Below are 22,918 nucleotides of genomic sequence, written 5' to 3' on the forward strand. Positions count from 1 at the left end.
TTTTGTCAATAAAGATATCTAGGATATTTTCCATTTTATCGATTTCAACTGAACTTCTTTCACAGGTGTGTGTATTTTTATTAAAAATTTTACATAAATGAATAGAACACAATTCTGCTAGTAAAAACAACACATTTTTCATTTGAATGTAGAAAACCTAATGTAGTATAAAATAGAAGGAAAACTATGTCTATATACATACGCTTACCCTTTAAATTAAAAAAACAAACTTTGAATTTATCCTCTATACTTTAAAATCAACGTTGATTTTATAGCATGAAGGCTAACAGTACGCGTATATGGTATTAGACCTATTATTCGTCATTTACAAAATTAATAGCGGGGGGGGGGGGGGGCGATGAATCTGATCGAAAAATTTACTGGGATATCGAAAATCTAATTTCGCGTGTGTGGGATTGGGAGGGAGGGGGTTCTTATTACATGTATAAATACACGTAGGTCTTTTAGGGGTCAACAGGCAGATATTACTCCCGTCCGCTTGGCAAATATACCCAAACGCAAAGAGCGCATGTAAACTATACAAATCAACAATATGAATTTTACATAGTTGGATTAGAACCCTATAAATTTTACATTTTTATTTTGTCTTAATTTTTTTAAATTTCTATTTGATGATGAAAGTTTACTTAAATTGCACAAAGTTCTTTTTTTGGAAACTTGATCTGTGCCGATATAGTAAAGATGATTATTTGAATTACATTTCAAATATCGCTTTATGTTCTCCGACTATCTAGTATCCATTCAAAATCAACACACAGACAATGTACGCGGGTTTATAATGAAAACAAGCATCTTATTACATGTAGCTCTAATTTGTTTTATTGCATGAACTATTAAATAGCATTTGATGTAAATTTTACAAATTTCAAACAAATTATTTTAAAACACTGTAGATTTTAAATCTCAAAACAAGGCAAATATTAAAATATACAAAAATAATTTTATAAATAAATTTGTAGAAGCGGATAGGAGATTCGGTTTTAATCAAATTGAAAAAAATAACCAACAAACATAAACTATGTCAGTACTAGTGCAAAATGTAGAGATTTATGTTCTGCTTGACATGAAATTACGTGGAAAACAATTGACGATATTCTAAAATTATTCACTAAATTCAACAATAATAAAAAACACATAACACATAAGCATATAAATAAAAACAACTGCAACAAATAAACATTTTTTAACAACCAACAATTAAGAATACAACAATGGTGTGTAACTAAGATGACACTTTCTAAAATGTGAACTTAACAGCAAGAGACAGTGGTATATTCATTGAATCAAATTATTCAAAGTTTAAAAGTCAAATACAAATGCTAAGTTCATCTAAATTAATTCAATGATCAGATATTATTTTACATAAATAAATAGAACACAATTCTGCTAGTAAGCACAATACAATTTTCATTTCAATTGAAAAAATCTAATGTTGTATAAAATATAAGGAAAACTATTCTTCATCACAGACTGTTTTAGAATCTTGCATACACGTACTACATTCTGAATACGGAATGAAATTGTTTTGTTGAACAACACTCCGAAATATTTTCCAAAAAGTCTAAATGTTTGCATACAAAGTGTCATTCTGTAGGTAGTCTGAAATCGTGTCAAAACAAAACTGGTACTCCTCCTGAAACAAAAACAAAATAGTTAACACAATGATACTCCTTCTAAATCAAAAGAAAAAAATGATACACCTTGTCAATACAAATATGCTGCTTTCTTGATACAATTTAAATATCGAACCATAATGTTAATTACTATTTAGAAAAGCCTTTGCTGTGACATAAACTGTAATGATCGATTTCAGTCATCAAAAATGTAATACAAAAATTAATAGCATCACAGGTTTTTGAACATAAAAAATGGAATAATCACGACAGCTAAAATGTATAAAAAAGGTTTAATGTTACCAGACTGGACAGGAACTCCGGTCGTCGTGTCTGAAGCTGTCGTGTGATGGTGAACAAATCTACTTCTTCATCCATCATCATTTGTTCCAGGGCGTTAAATACAGCACAGAAAGGACCACATCGTTTAGCACCATCGCTGTTAAGAAACAGACAAATTATTTTATCTTTGTTACTCTGATAAGCATTAATTTGGGTGAATCAACTCTTCTACTAGTATATATCAACACAGATACTCGACAGTATCGAATCATATTGTTTGGAGATTTGTTAACAAAGAAAGAGCGTATGCTTTAATATATCAAACCTGGAGAGGACAAGTATTCTTCCAGTAGGATGGGTCCTTTCCTCTATTTTGGCTTCTTGAACAAGGTCAATCAGTATTCTTCTACTCTTGCTGTCATACTCATCTTCCCACCCTTTACACTCCAGTAGAGCAACTCGCATGCTGCTGCCTCCCTGTAAAAATTGACAAGGATTATGTATTATTATATTCATTTGTTCAGTCTTTATTGATATTTGTAAGTATATTGTATAACTGAGTACGTAGTATGAGAAACCTTTTGCTGTAACGTAAGGTTAGTCTTGACCACATATTTTGCCTGTGTACTCTCAGCCAATTTGATTGTAAAAGGTCCAACAGTTTTTTGTTGATTCTTTGTTGGTAGCCAAAGAGAAGTCTGCAATACGAGATATTAAATAACTTTTGATTACTGCACGTAGCATAGACACGTTAATCAAATGATCATTGCTAGTTTTTACTTATTGAAATTGTAATAAAGCGCTTTTCTCTATAAGTATACGCAAACCAATTTTCCTTTAAAGAATGTAAGACTATACCGATTTCACTTCCCCTAGAGGATACAGCGATACGATGGTACATGTATAGTAAGTCTTCACAAGAGTCAGGAAGTGTTCTGTGTAGTCCGGTAGAGGGAACTGGGCACTGATGAATCGGTCACATTGTGTAAACGACTGCAATTCAAAAACACTTCAAAGTTTTCAAGTGATATCAATGCATATTGATGATCTAAGGATGTTTAAAGAGATCATTATCTTTTGACTATCAAGAGTTGGAGCAAAAATCTGATTGTCATCGCTTAGATATTGCTCCTCTTCAAATACAAGAATATCATACTCAAAAGCAGGAAAAGCCAGATATATTTCTGTAAAGTCTCATTCCTATTCACTGTTAGTACTGTATATTTTTATACCTGTAAACATACTGCGTTGTAATATAGATTTTCTGTTGTTAATGGACATAGGTATCTCTCAACTGCATTCATATGAAACAAGCAAAACAGTTAGTGTAAAGTAACCCTTTGATATTTTTATCACGACACGGCGTTTTATCAATAGAGGTTGATACAACCCTCAACAAACATATGATACATAAGATCACCTATAGATATAAGATCACACACTCATTTAACAAGTGTAAAGGTTGAGCGACGAAAAAAGTTAACAGAAATTAAACATGTATTTATGGTTCGCCATGAAAGTCATACAACATTTATGTAGTGTAACTTACCTGGTAAGACACTTGGAACATAGTTTGCTGCTATGTTCGACATTCCAGATTTATAATCCGCATGAGAATATACTTTCCTGAAGGACAATAGTTCCTAAAAGACATAAAGAAATGTAATAAACGCAATTAAAAGAGGACACCAATTGGATCACATCATTTAACTGATCCAACTTTCTTAAGTAGGTTTGTAATAGATTTTGTCAAAGATTTGTTTCTAAAAAATTTTAAATTGCCTATTCTTTGACCAAGCATAAATATATTTTTTCTTACAATAAAGGAAATACTAAACAATAACCCCCTTCAAAACGAAACAAACGAACAAAGAATTTTTAACTATATTTGAAACTTCTCTCATGGTCACGAAAAGTAACTGTTGAAAATAATTCTACAAAATATAGCTGGGAAGTTGGTTTTTCACTAGTTTTTTAATCACCCTTATCTTCATATTTTCTATTTTTATTTTTATGCAATGAGTAATGCATAGTCTTTTACTTAAACAAAATTAAATCTCTAGCTCAAATGATCCTTTTAGATAAAAAAAACTGCATGGTTACTGAAAGTATCTCAAAGTTAAAAAAAATACTTAAAAACACAGAAGACAAAAGTTCTCAAAAAAGACTCTCTAACACAGCGTCTTGGTCAGGTGAGCCAAGATATGGACTAACAAATTACTTTAATTTTAAATATTTTAAAGTACCTCAAACTCCAAAGCAAATGGTGATATTTTGGAGACGTCTCCGTGGTTCAAGTAACAAGAGGGATCCTGAAATTCCCTGAGAAAGAAATCTACCGGTACAGCACGGAGTCGTCCTCTGAAAGCCTCCAGTAACGCCATATACACGGTCTTGTATTGGTCCTTCATAAAAATATTAAATTTTTATATGAATATGCACATATAAAGACATATTATAGTGCTGCTCATCTCATGCCAATTATTCCTTTTACTTTTAAACCAAACAGATAGAACAGTAATCAATTCAATATATGATAATTAAATTAAAATCAATAATTTTAATACAATGAATATGATCAACCAACTTTTCTCACACATATCGAATAATTACAAGTCACTTACTTCTCCTTGTATCATGTTTATCCTAGCGTTTCTCATCTTCTCTACATACTGTGGAACGTTTACTTTTCCAGTTCTCTCTCCTTCCTTGTACAGGGCATCTAATGCTATAAAGGTCCCGGTTCTACCTACACCTGCACTGTATGAATAGAGGAATACTTTAAGACCCGGTCATTACTTGTAAATACAATCATAGAAGCATACGGTTTTTTTTTTACAAGAAAGTTACCTGCAGTGAACCACAATGTATCCCATTGGATGATCCTCTACAGTTTTCATCACGTGACGATGGAAAACCACTAGACTGAGTGGTTCGGGGACCCCGTGGTCTGGCCACTGTGTGTAGTGAAACATGAATGCATCTCGTTCTGTCTTATCCTGAGAATATGAAAAAGTAAGGTGTAAAGATTTTCTAAAAGTTCCTACTAACCCATCTGAAAACAATGTCAATCGTAGACTCAAGTATAGATATGCAATTTTACGGTATCAAATCCAATCAAATGTAAATCTAATTTCCTCCAAACATTTTTAAAAAACGTACAGGTAAACGTTTTTGCCTTTTGTGTTAGAGCAACTTTTTGGAAATAAATAACCCTCTCTCACACACACGATATGAATTTCAAGTGGTTCACGATAATAGCTGTTCAGCTTTTCTGGCATTCAATTTTAAAAAAAAAAGAATGTTGCATCGTCATTTTCAACGAGCATTATACATGCTGCCATAACAAATGCACTAATTAAAACCATTTTTCTTGGTTCCTTCATCAGTTTTATTAGCCTATTGAGATTGCACTGGAATTTTGCTCAGAGCGTTTTCTCTTTTGCCCTATCTAATTAATTTGAATTGATTTAAAGGTAAATTGTTAACAATAATAATAACCGTGATATATTGAGAAAGCAAACAGAATGCATCATCATCCAGCAAAGAGTGAACAAACGTCCAATATACAAATCATCTCAACACATGCGCCAACATTCATTACATTATTATTTTATCTTTTACCTTAATTCTGATCCCTTTATCTAGATAAAAAAATGTGGTATAAAGGTTTGTTTTTCAATTTAGAGGCATGAATTTTTAAAGTATTGATGGTTTTTCTAACTTAATTCCCTAATGCAACGCGGTTTTTTATTTTCAAAAGATTACGTCTCGGTTGATTCAAATTTCACCTTAAGTTATTTGAGAGAGCTTAGCGAATCAACACGTATGTAAATTATGTAAATTGCATTTTTTTTAAAAACCGAGAGGAAAAATGAAACAATTCAAGAGGAATTAAAGTGTTTCTACTTGTATGATATGGAAACATTAAATCATGGGTATCCATTCCTTATGACATTCATTGTTCTTTTTAGAATGAAACTAAAAAAGAATTGACATAAGCTTGAATAATAATTATAAAAATTGTCAAATAAAGTTCAACTTACTGAAATGTTTTTTATTCTAAGATGCCTGACGACATTTTCTGCATAGGTTTGTTCTTTCTGGCAGCGTACGCTGATGTCCCCTTCCATGTGTTTATCGTTCAGATCCGGCCAATACTTAGCACATTTTTTCTAAGGTAACACTTACAAATTAGTTAAAATGTATAGCAATCGCTCCAGTTAGGCAATGAAATATACTTTCTAAATTTCAATGACAACAAGCACAAAATATTTCTCTATTATTTGTTTCAAACATATAAACAAGAGGCCAATGGGCATGCAAATCGCTAACCTGAGCAACAATAGGCATGATAAAATCAGCTAAATGGAGTCATAATAAAACTATATGGACAATGTGGTATATTACATGTAAATCCTGTATAAATGAAAGTCCATTACCCCCCACCCCCCCCCCTCCTGATATTCTTGTGTTTATGATTCAATCCCAGGTGGTTTTATAGTCATATAAATGTTGAGCAATGAAGTTCTCAAAAAGATCCTAAACAATTGTTTATAAACGGGATATAAACCTACATCACACTCTGAACCCCTTGTTAGGCCCAGAATCAGCAGTATGTCAAAATGCTTGCATTTAAGTAAAACCATACATTATAACATTTCAGTTTTTGTGAATATTAAAATGTTCTCCTTTGTACAACTAGATCCCAAATGTGGCCCCACCCTACTCCTCAACATTTTGATTTTAAAGAATTTGAATCCACACTATCTGAAGTTGCTTTCACCGAAGTTACAGCTTTTCTAGACAAATGGTTTTTCAGAAGATTTTAAGATTGGTCTTTATATTCCTACGTAAAAATTTGTCCCCCCCCTTGTTGTGACTCTATCCTACCCCGGGGATAATGATTTGAACAAACTTGAATCTTCATTACCTGACGACGCTTTTATACAAGTATCAACTTTCCTGGTTGAATAGTGCTTGAGAAGAAGATTTTAACAGAGTACTCACTATATTCTCCTATGTAAAAATTCGACCCCCCCCCCACATTGTGTGGCCCCATCCTAACACCGGGAGTCATGATTTTCGCAACTGTAAATCTACACTACCTGAGGATGCTTCCACATAAGTTTCAGCTTTCCTGGCCAAATGGTTCATGAGAGGAAAATTTGTAAGGATTTACTCTATATATTTCTTTGTAAAATTCAGCTCAGGTGAGCTAAAAATGAAAAATAAACTTACAGTCTTGGCTTCACTAATATTTGTGAGACAAACGATGATTCGTGCGTTTTCTTGCCAGACCATTCTCCAGAAATCAGGAATTGTACTATCCTTTGGTCCTATTAAGAAAACGATATTTAGTAAAAAAAAAAAGTGTGACATCATCAGAAATAGGGCAAAATCTAGTTTTATGAATCATTTACCTTGTGTTGCTATGTACTTTTTCTTTTCAAATACATCCTGTTAATAAAATTCAGAGAGATGAATATTTATGTATCAAACATTGGAACAGTAATTATCAAACATTATTTAATTTTGTTTTTGGCATTCAACAAACCTACATGTAATCATGTTACATGCAAACATACCTCGATGTAGTTGGCGTTTATGTAGTCCGATTCAGTTGTAGAGGAACTGAGAACAACACGAGAGTGGTCATCTGTGAATAATTGAATATTGAACAGTAGATCATCTTTTGTTACATTTCTTTCTAATATATGGTAAATAGAGACCATATATCTAATAGCTAGTATAAAAAAACTGCGTTATCAATAAATCACTAATGAGACTTACATGGAAAGATTGTAGTATATCTATTTTTGGATTTATTTTCTTGTCTTTTCCCTACAATGCACGAGTGTAACTCTCCTTTTGGAATTGCCTGTATAAATGTATTTAATGAATTAATTCTTAATTCATTTATTCAGTCATGTCAATTCCACCTGCAAATATGATGATATTTTGTTTAACAAACCTTATATTCTTCTTCCATCTTGGATCTTTTGATTTCAGACAGATATTGTGTCAAATTATTAAAGTTTTGAGAATCTTTTGAAGTTAATCTTTTGCTTCTCTCTTTTGTTTCTGATTTTAAAACGTCATTTTGGATTCCGGTCTTAGCTGATTTTCTCTTACCTGTAATTTATCGAATGTTTTTATCAATTCTTTAATTAACGTTAGCATGTGTTATATAATTTAATTAAAATTATTACAAATTAAAAGACATCTACTTTTGATCAATGTTTCATCCATAGCTGAAAATCCCATCGTTTCCTCTCTTTCTTCAACCTTTTTACTTCTATTACGTCTCTGCCTTGAGGTAAATCCAAAAACTTTAAATTTTTTGTATAAACAATGTCAAATTTATTTCAATGAAATATAAATTGTCTAAAAATAAAATATTAACTAAAGTCGAAAAGATATAACTCAAATCGATGTCACATCGCTCAATTTGGAATAGGTTCTGAAAAACTACATTTCTTTCCCTTTCTTTATTTTCCAACATATAACTGTAAACTCCTCAATACTCAATTTTCGGTTAATAAATCATATAAGACAATGCGTTGACGTCACCATGAATTTCATATTTTGTAACAAAATAGGAGGATGTCACAAGTAGGTTCCAGCTCGAGACCCTTAGAACTAACGTTCTACTGAATGAGCTTAAGGATTTACTAACTAGCTAGTGCTAGCAGGGGCGTCGCAGTATTGTACTTTATAAAATATCATATTTACATTTACATTTTTCTCTAGTTTGAAAAAGGTCCAGTTCTAACTAGTTTATTGACCTGTCGAATCCTTTAAGAGCCAAACAAAATCACTGACTGCACGAAATTAGTTCAGACTCAAATTCTCATACAGAAGATTGGCTATTTCTTTTAGCGTACTGATGCACCTAACAATAATTTAGTTACTTTAACACACTTTAACATACTCTTTTATATATAATATTCATTCAATACTTTCTTATAGGAAATATGCAAAATATAAACAATGAAATGCTTTCTTTGATGATTCATGCAGACAGTGAAGTTTGCGATCACTGCAAAAACAACAACAACAACAAAACCATAACCCGCATGAATCGCAAGAGAAAGCATTTAATTGTTTTTAACAATACTTGCACAGGAATATCACAAATTATAGCGTCTTGAGAACCTGAAGGCAGCCGTTCAGTAGTAAAAGGAATTACATCACAACCATAAAATCTACTTATGAACTACATTTACTCGTATTCCAGTATCAAAGTACACATATCCGGGCCCATTTAATGTGTGTTTAAAACATTGTCATTAATTGGCATTTTACAATGTAACAGACTAAATAGAGTAATCAATTAACGGATTTTAATCGCGAATTAATACATATCTCTATTGATATCGAAAATACAATTAATCATGGGAGGGTCAGATATTTAAAACCCTAACTAAGAGTAACTATTGTACATGCTTTTAAAACAATGCCTATAACAATTTGTACACTTGGTTTGATAACAGAATCTATAATTACAAAATGACATAGGCTATAAGTGTAAACAATTATTCCGCCGCACAGCAACTTTACCGATGTTCATATATATAAGATGAAAACTTACAATGACAAACTGGCATGCTACACACTCTAAGTTTCCTTTCATAGAAGGAGTCTTGTCTGATTTATAAAAGAAATAGTCACCAAAGCCTAGAATCTCACAAGTACTATATTTTTGGCGGAACACTGGTGTAAGAAAGTATCACATGTCTTTGAAATTCAAAATTACTGTAGATAAATGAACTTAATAAGCATCTTTGAAACAATAACGTTAATGTTGGGTTTTTCAATTATTGTGAAGTTATAATAAGATACTTGGATTTCAGAATGTGGTTTTAAAATAGGATTTTCTAAAAATTTACATTTTTATAAGCTTTTCAAGGCGCTCATTCTATAAAAAGATTTGTGTAAAAAAATCACTGAAACAGATTTCCCCTTACTAAATGGTCAATATATTATCTTTTCTGTCAGTTTGTATCTACATGTATATATACATTTTCCGAGACAAACCTCTAAATATTTACTTGAATCTTACCTTTACAGACAATCATTATTGTATAAAAACGCAATGCGTAATATGTGTATATATGTTATAATTGTATTTGTCTTGACATATAGGCCCAATGGGCCGGTTGTTTCATTATCTATTTTTTATAACATTTTGTAATTTGTTAAAACACATGTCACTATAATAAATTATTTGCTTACTTATAAAGTCTTCATAATATGTAACAATCAAAATAGGATGCATAGAAAAATAATCAAAATATCTTAAAGTTTAAATAATTAGAAGAATATCAATTTTAGTTTAAATATTTATTGCAATTTAGTAGTATAATCTAATAGACTTTGTTATAATTTATCATTTCGTTGAGGAATAGAAAATTTATAAGTTAAGCTGATGTGCCACACGAATAACTTCATATATTCTTATCAAATCCTTTCAGTTATATTGATATATAATGACCTTGACCGGACCTTGTTGCAAAACAAGATGGTCAACTTTGATGAAACTATAGCTTATACTATCACTTGGGAATATGGTCTGTTTAACTGTGAAAATATCACGAATTTCTGAACATAAGAAGTATGTTTGATTATGAGAAGACTCCTTCCATAAGTTAGAACTACAATTTTGTGCAGAGAATGATTTCTACTGTTGTTCGGTCAACATCTGGTAAACCTGGCTATAGCTCATGCATTAAATCGACCACTTAAACATTGTAGTCTTACTATTGTAGTTACAATATGTACATTCAAATGTTTACGTCAAATATGTACTTTTCACGCTAGTGACCCTTGAATGTTTATCGAAAATTCTGTCAAAATTATACACTCTTATCAGATTTTTTTTTTATTGGTATTGAAATTATTACAACCTGACAATAGTAACAAAAGGTATAGAGAGTAAAAATAGTGCTTAATTTATTATATATTTAAAGAAAATCCTTGCAAATATTACTATACTTTACTAATAATTGATTGATGATTAGAACAACTGAATAATGGAAGTTTTAGTGGATTGTATAAAAGTACTTATATTGCCTTCATTTTGTTGGTCTAATATTGCATGTCAGGCAGTAGTGTGCAACTATACACGATATTTAACAAAAAAACAAAATGTAAAATGATACGAAAAAACATAGAAACTCTATTGTGATTATATGACAACAACATTTTTTTATGTTAAATAAAGATTTAAAAAGAAATAGTTCCTCGGTTAGATAGTATTTGCCTATCTTCATCAAATAAACAAAACACGGATATAAACATTAATACTTGTTTATAAAACTATTTTCTCTAAACAATTTTGACCTCTGATACTGAACTTTAAACTCAAATACAGAGTTAAATTATTCCTTATATTAATATTTAACTTATCAGAGTCACTTTTGATTGAAATTGATTTAAGGGTCATGGAAAATTAGTTTTAAAAATATGACAAAAACGTCGACGACAGACGCCGGGCAAATTTTCGAAAGATAAAACACCTGGTTAAGGTTATCTACGAGTAAAACACATAATAGAATAAACAAATTATATGTATACTTACCTTAATATATAAAACATGATAACAACAATAATTAAGAGGAATACACTGGCACCAACTGCTCCTATAATTGCCTCAAAATGTGGGCCATCGGATTCTATGTCTAATTCTACAAAAAGTAAATAATTTTACATTGAAAAAAAGCAAGAAATTAGAAGACGACAGGATAAAAATTAACCCCCCCCCCCCCCCCAAAGACTGATTACTTAAAAACAAGTTATTTTTTAAAAATGTTATTTTCTTCAAGTGATTACAGTACGTCGTTTAATTAGTAATCATTTAATGCAAATTTCAGACAAAATCCGATTAAACTCAAACGGATGGCTTTTGTTAAAAAAAAATGTAAATCGATGGTTAGTCTATGCAAATGTTGTAAACATTTAATTTATTTTTCAAATTATTTAATTACAAAAAATATTGATATAAATGCACAGGACGGACAAAAATAATTTTCGATACAAGTGACATATAATATGGAAAAGGAAATTGATTTCCAGAACCAAATATTCAAAAACAAAATTTGGAACTCAAAAAGAAAATTGAAAACAGGCTTTTTGTGGAAAAATATTTAAATTTAAAGAACTGTGAATTTGACAGACACTTGGAGAATATTATTAAAAGAATTTAGCAAGTCTTTACTATATCCCCAATTAGTTGTTCACAGACTGTATGATGCTTTTTAAAATGTTTAAATAAATCTTTTAAATAAGCAAACCCTGATAAACAGCAATGTCGCAAAGCAACCATTGTCCCATCAGCTTTTTTCTCTCCCCCTTCTTCTCTTTCATAAATAAAAATCTGTACATGTACGTGCTAAATATTATGTTCATGCTGTTGTTTGTGTATTTTAGAGCTGTCAATTTATAAGTTGGTTTGCATGTTATATTTTTAATTCACTTTTCTTTTTTTCTTTGTGTTTATATGCATAGTATTTCACTCAATGTGTTCTGTCCTTTCTTACCCCCGCTAAAACATTAAAAAAACTTTCACACAATTGTGAATTATCATATATCTATTCGTGCATGTCTATTGTATGTAAAAAAAAATGTTGAGATTCCAAAAGAAATGTAGTATGTAAGAGAGCTGTGAAAGTCATGAATAAAAACATAAAAAAATGTTTTGCATCTATTTTTCTTGCTGCACAAACTCATTCTATTTACTTAACCGTTCTTGTCACTCCTTGGTCCTTCACGCCCATTGGTCGGGTTCATGTCACAGTTTTCGTCTGTACAATCCCTTCTGCATTTAATACTACAATTCATGCCATAGACATCCACAGAACAACCTACCACAAAAGGCACATTAAGAATAGATTCGTTTAAACTTATCATAACGTATTCCTTCTGAAGCGACAAAAGATTAATTAGAGGTACCGAATGTACTTTCCATGATATAAGACCAAACTAACCCTTGATTTTGCCTGTAATGTTAATGCACATGTATTACGTTTATGCTAATTTAACGACGATTTACTTGTAAAATATTCACTCACTTAATTTTGTGATCTCAATATAATACATAAATTTTGTTACGCATTTTCCTTTAGATCTATTAAGAAATACTTGTCTGTCGTTATGATGCGTGCTTTAAGTCAAATCATATTCTTGTTAATCATTTTTGGATTTTTTTTTAAAGACTATCTTAATCTATATATTTATATCTAAATATACATCTACAGTTATTTCAATTCAATCCAGAAATGGTTAGCAAGAGTTATAGTTTAGTAAAGTTGTTTACACATAAAGGTCTGTATGATTGTCAATTAGTATTTTTTAGATTCCTTTTAATAGAAGAACATCAATAATGTAACCTTTCAGTAAAATTAGTTAAGCAAAATACTACTAGTAATCGAAGTATTCCAATTACAATACGATCGTCTGATAAAATTTAACACATAACACAAACACATATTTGATGCAAAACTAGTGCTTAATGGAAACACACGTTTGTAACAATTTGAACATGTAATTGGAACAGAGACACCATTCTGACTTAAGATAAATAAAGTGTCGAATTATTTTGTACCCTATATGTAGTTGCTTTGGTTGTGTTTCCAAATGTATATGCACTATTTGCACATTTAATCTTTAAAGCATGGAGTCTTTTATCAAAAATATATACCTGTTTCAACAGGTTTCCAAGCACTCGTGTTTCTAATTGAATATGATTCATTTAACAGATGTAATAATAACACACATACTTTTGTTGCAGAAAGGCTCTACATATCCTGAAGCACATCCACCATCACAGTGCCCTGTTGTTGAATTGCAAATAACGTTATGTAGGCAGTGTCCACTACACTTACTGCTGCAACCTTTACCAAACGTTCCGATTCCACAACCTGTCATCATTTACAATATATTGTTAAACTAATAAAAAAAAAATGAAACATTGTACTCTTTATTGATAATCATATTTCCTACCTTCGACCTAAAAACTTTATGATAAACGTGATGCCTTCAATTATTTTTTATCAACTTTCCTTTTTTATGTAGCAATTACATTACGCCAGTCCTTCAACAACTACACTAGCTGCCTTTAAAACAACGTGTTATATTCAAAGTACTCACAACTATCCACAAATCATTCCTCTACAGCACCAACTTACTTGAGCGAACTACTTAAATTGTCCGCTTCGCGTCGGTTGATAATGGTTTTCTCGGGGTGTCAATTTCAACTTTTACCCTCCTAAACAAGCACTATTTATTTTATTATACTAAATGTCAATTTAAAGAAAACTTAACTGCTTTTCTATAGAAATGACTTGAATTCTACTGCGAACTGTATGCGCATCATTTACGTGCATGTAACAATTCGTAATGTTACCCGTTGTCAAGTGTGTTGCTAACGCTGAGGGTAATAGAACGGATTATCAACTGCGTCTAAACCAATCAGACTTCAGTATTAAACATGAAAGTATAATAAAACCTTTTATTAGAGTTTGCGCTGTAGTTTTCATTGAAGAAATATAATGACATCCTGCACTTTGGCGTGTCCCCCCGTTTAAAAAAAAGTTGATGGTTAATTTTTAAATTATATTAAAACAACATCAACATTACCATTACTTATTAACATCGTAAAAGTAACATTTTTTAACAAAATATGTAACGAATATATATGTACTTCGTTATCATGTGTTTTGCCATTGTATGTTGATTTTTTAAAATTTGAATTATGATTCAGATATAGTGCCTGAGGAATGGATTATTGGTATTATTAAACCAATATACAAAAATAAAGGTGACCCTCCCCTCCCAGTAAACTATAGACCGATCACTTTATGAAGCTGTTTAGGCAAGTTGTTTATAAGTATACTATGTGCACGTTTGAATATTTTTTCTGAGAGTGTAGAATTAATTACTGAGGCCCTAACGGGCTTTAGGAAAGGATACAGAAAGGTAGATAATGTATTACTTTTAGATTTTTTGTGCAAATTTATGATTTCTAGCAAGAATTTTTTTACGGCGCTTTCATAGACTTCAAACAAGCATTTAACACCGTATGGAGATCGGGTTAATGGACCAAATTATAACAATGGTGTAGGTGGTAAATGTCTTAGATTTATAAAGTCTATGCACAAAGGAATCAAATAAATGATTAGTATTGGACACGACACTTCAGATTTTTTTATGTGTAATATGGGGGTCAGACCTGTTCATTCTTTGTATATTAACGATTTAGAAAACTACCTTATACAAAATGGTATTAAAGGAGTTACTAGCCTCAGCGAGAAACTGGAAACTGAGATGTATACCATGTTAAAACTGTTTATCCTTTTTTACGCTGATGACACAGTTACATTTTCTGAGAACCCAGATGATTAACAAAACATCACTGAACTTTTTTTCTGAATATTGTGATCTGTGGAAACTTCATGTAAACATTGAAAAGACTAAAGTATTCATCTTTTCAAAAGGTCGTGTTACAAAAAGAATTTTTTATACAGAGATGTACCTCTTGAAATTGTGAATGAATTTAAATATCTTGGTGTTATTATGTCTCGTAGTGGATCTTTTAAAAGTACGAAAAATCATTTAACTGAGCAAGCCTCAAAAGCTATGTATGGTGTATTTAGAAAAATAAGATATTTTGATTTACCAATCGACTGTCAATTTGATCTGTTTAATAGTGTTATTAACCCAATTTTATTTTATAGTTGTGAAGTATGGGGCTATGAAAACACAGATATTTTAGAGAAAGTTCATTTAAAATTTTTGTAATTTGTACTGAATATTAAGTCCAGTACCCCAAATTGTATGGTTTATGGGGAAACTGGGCGATATCCTTTGATAATCTTTATCAAGGTAAGGATAATAACTTACTGGGCTAAAATTTTAGTGGCGCATGAATGTAAACTTACGCATATAATGTATCGCTATTTTTATAAATGTTTTTCTGTGGGTTTGTTTATGCACCCATTGTTGAAATATGTTAGAGATATTCTTAACTCTTGTGGTCTTTCCTATGTCAGGATTAATCAAAGTTTTTCTAGTACCAAATGGCTAAAATCTATTGTTAAAGAGACACTCATAAATCAGTTTTTACAAGATTGGTACAGGAGTGTAGAAAATTCACCCAAATGTTTTAATTACAGAATCTTTAAGAAAAGCGTTAGACAGGAAATTTATCTTACGAAACTTCCAAATGATCTAAGATTCATATTAACAAAATTTAGAACCTGTAATCATGAATTACCTATTGAAACTGGGAGATGGAATAACATAGAAAGATGTCATAGAATTTGTTCATTATGTAATAAAAACACTTTGGGTGACGAATACCACTATGTTATGGAATGCCAGGCATTGTCTTTACTCCGCAACAAATTAATTGAAGAAAAATGTTCAACAAATGTTAATACTTATAAATTTGGGAACCTTATGAATAGGTTGACATTGAATAGAATGACATTGACTTATTAAAGAAAATATTAGCTCGATTTATTTAAAAAAATATTAGCTCGATTTATTTAACTCTGTACTCTTCCTTACTTGACCCTGCATTTGTACATTTGTAAATATTTTTGTTTTTCATGCATCATTGATATGGTTTGAGAGGAATAAACATTCATAACTAATTGGATAGAAAATCCGTTCCAGAATTTAAAAAAAAAATAATTAATTTTTCTCTTACAAGAATGCTTTTCCCCCATTATGTTCAATTAAAAAAGAGAAGTAATACAAACAGTTTTTGAAATGATTCCAAATAAAAATCTAATTCGATTAATATGTTATTTTTGCATTGATTTTGATATATCTTTTGTAACTCTAACTCGTATAAAATGTTTATATAAAAACTATTGTAGAGGTGAATTGGGTCAGTCGTCCTTAATATATAGATTTCATCAAACCTGTTTCACATAAGTCTCCAGTGTACCCAAAGTCGCATCCAGTATCACACTTTCCGGTTGTTCTGTTACACGTAACGCCATCCAAACAATGTCCACTACATTTATGCACACAATCTGGTCCATAATTTTCCGATGCACATTCTGTAATTTATAATAAGATATATGCCTAAAGAATATGCATTGAATAAAGATATAAGATTTGTACACAGTCTTTCTTAATAGCTAAGAGGTTTCGTTCTGCTTAAACCATTTAATAATTATGAATATTCTGAGAACCTTCTGTACAGTTTGATCCAGTCCAACCATCATCACATCCATTGTCACACAAACCACTGGTGCGATTACAACCGGCGCTGTCTTTACAATGTCCGACACACTTTGATTCACACTGTAGACCATGATATCCGACAGGACATGCTTTGTTAAAAAGGTAAAATACACCAGTAGCACATTATGCAGAGTTTCATTACCAGTATTTTGAGAAGGATTTTAAATTAATTACCTTCGTCACATTGTGCTCCTAACCACCCAATTGTACAACCCAAACAGGTTCCATTGATGATGTCACATCTCCGTTCTTGGCAATTCTCTGGACACGGTTTATCACAGTTAACTCCAAAAACACCAGAAGAGGAACAACCTTTTTACAGATTACATGTATAAGTACTGATTATATTATAAAGCAGAAATTTAATAAAATGAATTTAAATTACTAACAAGAGGCCCATGGGCCACATCGCTCACCTGAACAGCAGTTCCTTGTAACATTACATTTCGTAGCATATGCTTTTTCTATTTTAAACATTGGACCCCTTTCTGGGGACCCAGTTATGGTCCGAGGTTTATGGTTGGCTTTAACAACATAAATAGTAACATAGGAATTAAAATGTGTAGCACTGCGGTGGGACCGCACGTACACAACCTGAAAAAGAAGAGAAGAGTTCCACTTCAAGAGGAATAACTCTCAGACTATACAGAACATCAAGAAAGATAACTCTTGGTTCCACTACATTAGAGTTTACACAATTTGAGGATCCTTGCAAAGTAATCTCACAAACTGTAGCATTATAGTTCTCGAGAAAAACTTTTTAAAAACATTTTCAATATATTTTTCTATGTTAAACTTTGAACCCCTCTTGGGGCCACAGTATTAGTCCAGTGCTAAAGTTTTAATTATTTGGAATCTACATTATTTAAGGAAGCTTGCATAGTTACCTCACAAGCTGAAGCATTATAGTTCCCTAGAAAAAGATTTTTCAACATTTTCCCTCTATATTTCTATGCTAATTTAAACTTTGAACACCTCTTGGGGCCCCAGTATTAGATTGAGGTCACGGCTTTTTTAATTTCGAATCTACACTATTTGAGGGTGCTTACGTAGTTATCTGACAAATTGATGCATTGTAGTTCTCGAAAAGAAGATTTTTAAACATTTTCCATATATACCGGTACTTCTACATTTAACTTTAAACCCATCTTGGGTCCCTAGTATTAGTCCAAGGGTCACTATTTTAAAACTGTCGAACCTTCATTATCCAAGGTTGTATGCATGATAGTAATCTCACAAATTGAAGCATTGTAGTTCTCGAGAAGAAGATTTTTTAACATGTTACCTTTATATTTCTATAATAAACTTTGACCCCATCTTGGGGCCCCAGTATTGGTCTGGGGTCACGATTTTACCAATTAGGAATCTACATAAGCGAAGGATGCATGCATAGAAATTCCACAAACTAAAACATTGTAGTTCTTGAGAAGAAAATTTTGAAACTTTTCCTTTATGTTTTTTAAAATGTTTAAATTTTGAACCCCTCTTGGTGCCCATCAATTGTCCGGGAGTTACAATTTTTTGAATCTACATTATTTAAGGATGTACATGTATGCATAGTAATATCCAAAACAGTTGCACTATAGTTCTTGAGAAGAAGATTTTAAAACATTTTCCTATATATGTTAAAATCTAAACCCCTACTGGGGCCCCAATTTTTGTTCGGGGGTCATGATTTTTACAATCTTCACTATATATACAACCTTTTATGTATGTATTGGCATTTTTGGTGAAGTGGTTCTTGAGAAGAAGATTTTTAAACATTTTTCATATGTAGTTCTATGTTAAACTTTGAACCCCGCCTGGGGCCCCAGTTTTGGTCTGAGGGTCACGATTTTTACAATTTAGAATCTTCATTATACATTCAAGCTTTTGTGTAAATATTGGCATTTCTGGAGCAGTGGTTCTTGAGAAAAAGATTTTTTAAACATTTTCCTATGTATTTCTATGTTAAACTTTGAACCCCGCCTGGGGCCCCAGTTTTGGTCCAAGGGTCACGATTTTTACAATTTAGAATCTTCACAATATATACAAGCTTTTGTGTAAATATTGGCATTTCTGGTGCAGTGGTTCTTGAGAAGAAGATTTTTAAAACATTTTCCTATGTATTTCTATGTTAAACTTTGAACCCCGCCTGGGGCCCCAGTTTTGGTCCGAGGGTCACGATTTTTACAATTTAGAATCTTCACTATATATACAAGTTTTTTGTGTAAATATTGGCATTTCTGGTGCAGTGGTTCTTGAGAAGAAGATTTTTTAAACATTTTCCTATGTATTTCTATGTTAAACTTTGAACCCCGCCTGGGGCCCCAGTTTTGGTCTGAGGGTCACAATTTTTACAATTTAGAATCTTCACTATATATACAAGTTTTTGTGTAAATATTGGCATTTCTGGTGCAGTGGTTCTTGAGAAGAAGATTTTTTAAACATTTTCCATATGTAGTTCTATGTTAAACTTTGAACCCCCGCCTGGGGCCCCAGTTTTGGTCCGAGGGTCACGATTTTAACAATTTAGAATCTTCACTATATATACAAGCTTTTGTGTAAATATTGGCATTTCTGGTGCAGTGGTTCTTGAGAAGAAGATTTTTAAAACATTTTCCTATGTATTTCTATGTTAAACTTTGAACCCCGCCTGGGGCCCCAGTTTTGGTCTGAGGTCACAATTTTTACAATTTAGAATCTTCACTATATATACAAGCTTTTGTGTAAATATTGGCATTTCTGGTGCAGTGGTTCTTGAGAAGAAGATTTTTAAAGACATGCACCCTATACTTACTGTTTCGCAATTATCTCCCTTTTGAAAAGGGCTGTGCCCTTTTTTTTAACAATTTATAATCCCCTTTCCATAAGGATGCTTTGTACCAAATTTGGTTAAATTTGGCCCAGTGGTTTTTGAGAAGAAGTTGAAAATGTGAAAAGTTTACAGACGGACGGACGGACAGACAGACAGACAGACAGACAGACAGACAGACAGACAGACAGACGGACGGACGGACGGACGACGGACAACGGGTGATCAGAAAAGCTCACCTGAACCGAACCTGAACCTTATTAAAAGTGTCTGTAAAACAGTTGGAATAAAAAGAAAAAAATAGGTATACCTGTAACTGTTACTTCACATACATGTAGCTCTGTAAAAACATTGGTGTTTTCATAACCAATAGGATAGGTTGTTCCATTTAGTCTTTCATTGTAAAAGATAACGTAACGTCCATGTGTTATACAGGTTGTGTTGAAATCCAGGGGAGGTAACTCTGGTCCGTCCTTGTAACACATGTATCCCATATGTCGATCAGTTGTGTTGGACACGTACAAGGAAAACCCAGCAAAACGACCCATTTTTTGACTCATGGCTGTCAAATGATTCATAAATTAAATAAAGTGAAGGGAACGAATTTGGTTTAACTCATCAACATGAAATGATTTCAACACTGGTTAATTCAGAATTTTGGGTTGTTTTAATGTAATTTTCCTGTTCAGATTTTTAAATAAATTTGTTTTGCCTCGGACTAGAATGTCGTGACGTCATTGGATGAAACGCGTCACGTGGCTGTCTTACAAATTTCTTTAAAAGGCAAGCGTCAAAATTTATAGCGCAACATGGCGGACGTAACGTTATTTGAACTGATTTTCTACACAAACGTTTGTTTACTTATCAAACTTTAGGTCCTCGACAAAACAAAACACTTATTAGGTTTGTTACTGACTGTTTAAAGAAATTTGTGGGGTCGGTAAAGTCCATAGAAGGCGAGGCGGAGCCTCGCCTTCTATGGACTTTACCGACCCCACAAATTTCTTTAAACAGTCAGTAACAAACCTAATAAGTAATAGTATCTGATAGAAACAGACATCATATAGGTACATTTGTGTTTCCAAATTTAATAAGATTAAACATTATATCGATTATGATCTAATGATAAAACATATTATTTGTGTGAGTAGTTACTTATATCCTCAGAGTCTGTGTACTGTATCCTGATATTGTACAGACTGTATATATCTCCCAGATCTACATGCCACCAAGTTCTCTTATCGGTCGAGGTAGTTCCAATAACTTCCATCCTGGCACAGGTTTGTATGTCTCTATCAACAGCTTTACTAGCAACACACGATTGGCAAGTACTAGCTCTTTTGTATTGCTGTGCGAGCTTATTTTCTGATAAATCATCTGTTAAGAAATTATTCAACACACTTTCCCCCGACTTGTTTGTTGTCTAATAGCTTATAATTAATCTGATTTTGTTGTAGGTTTATGTATCTTAGATTCTAAAAGTACATGTATATGATATACTGATTAACTAATGTATTTAAAGACCTTTTTTGTTTAATCGAATATTTAAATCATTCACAACAAACAGAAAAATACAATGAGTAACTCAACATTTAGACGATGAACCCTAGTTGATCAGACAAATGATAATATAAGTAGTATTTTATATTGGACCATTATCAACATATTCTGAGATTAAGTTTACCTAGATAACACAGTGTATTTATAATTTGATAAGGTTTGGATGCAATCATAATTATATTATTAACCATTTTGATACTTATACCTATTAATAATTGAAATTTTCTGAAACAAAACGAAAGTAAACAAATACTGATTACGTTTAGAGTTAAATATGAAAGAAATGTTAACTTACCGTACCCCCTGGTTACAATAAAGTTCAAGAATGTCCAGTTAATCCACAGAATTTTTATGAGCATAATGTCAAACTTTGTGATTTCATAGTTTTCAAAACAAAGTAATTTCTACAGGTATGTGTAATAAAAAGGTGAACCAGGAAGTTATTTAAATTTCTAGATAAGGCGGTAAGTTTTGGTAATCTATCGATACGTTTTGACTGATCAATCTTAAAAAGGAAATAAGAGGTCCTTCTGCTACATCGCTAACGTTCCTATAATATAAATATTTGACAATATACGTTTCTCTCTTTGTCATATCAAAAATATTTAATATGTCTAAAAGTTCATTAGGTTTATGCAAATAATTTACCCCTAATAATAGAAATAACTGTTCATGGACCTTTATTCTAACCTGGTCCCTTGTCAATATGAAAAAAAGTTTATTTCTTGAGACAGATGTTTTTTTTGCCTATCTTTTATATGGATCCTTTCGAGCAAGCAAAGAGTAAAGTGTTAGCTATTGATTTGCAAGTCCCAAGTTCTAATATTTTGGGCAGTGTACATGTATAAAAAAAACCAAAGCAAACATATCAAATGTGATTTTTTTGGTGACATCTGCTTGTCGTAATCTATTAAGATCGTAAAATGTTTTCCAAAAGATGGTCAGGGACCTTCTGGAGAATACATATTATTGCAGGGAAGTATGGAGAAGTTAAATAGAATATTCTATCGTTAAAATGACGTATGTCCTACGGATTCGGTTAAACGATAGAATTTGTCCCCTATACTAGATTCGTAGCGAATGAAAAAAATTCGCGTTGTATCTCGCCTAAATTTTCATATGATTGGTCTCACATTAGCTACACTGTTGCTTCTTTATAATTCTATCTACTACATTTATTGTTTTTGCAACGAAATCACTCCTGTGTTTAACATCACGTTTGCAAATTCGCTGCCTACGGTTGCCATGTTAGTGATAAAACCTCGAGACATTCAGAGTATGATATCAAGCAAATTGGCATGCGAATTTAAACGTAGAACTAGTATATTAATAAAAATGCATTGTTATGACCATTTAATGGATATTTTGTGGACTTAACTACATACACATA

At 31.9% G+C, this 22,918-nt stretch overlaps 1 protein-coding gene across 1 annotated transcript; it reads right to left on the reverse strand.

Annotated features, from left to right (window-relative positions):
- Positions 1 to 860: 860 nt before the first annotated feature.
- Positions 861 to 21,982, reverse strand: LOC136269848 (receptor-type tyrosine-protein phosphatase epsilon-like). The gene is made up of 26 exons (XM_066065253.1): positions 21,824 to 21,982; positions 21,124 to 21,345; positions 20,279 to 20,530; positions 17,349 to 17,486; positions 17,123 to 17,263; positions 16,847 to 16,987; positions 13,697 to 13,837; positions 12,662 to 12,781; positions 11,500 to 11,605; positions 8,147 to 8,229; positions 7,891 to 8,051; positions 7,710 to 7,797; positions 7,505 to 7,575; positions 7,340 to 7,376; positions 7,158 to 7,255; positions 5,963 to 6,091; positions 4,767 to 4,915; positions 4,541 to 4,676; positions 4,163 to 4,321; positions 3,466 to 3,559; positions 3,149 to 3,210; positions 2,775 to 2,909; positions 2,495 to 2,614; positions 2,242 to 2,393; positions 1,938 to 2,073; positions 861 to 1,654 (listed from the first exon to the last, which is right to left on the reverse strand). Exons 1-26 carry the CDS (start codon positions 21,885 to 21,887, stop codon positions 1,583 to 1,585), a joined length of 3,207 nt encoding a protein of 1,068 aa, XP_065921325.1. The 5' UTR covers positions 21,888 to 21,982; the 3' UTR covers positions 861 to 1,582.
- Positions 21,983 to 22,918: the final 936 nt, after the last annotated feature.

Source organism: Magallana gigas, chromosome 7 (genome assembly GCF_963853765.1).
Source record: "Magallana gigas chromosome 7, xbMagGiga1.1, whole genome shotgun sequence".
NCBI classification, from domain to species: domain Eukaryota; kingdom Metazoa; phylum Mollusca; class Bivalvia; order Ostreida; family Ostreidae; genus Magallana; species Magallana gigas.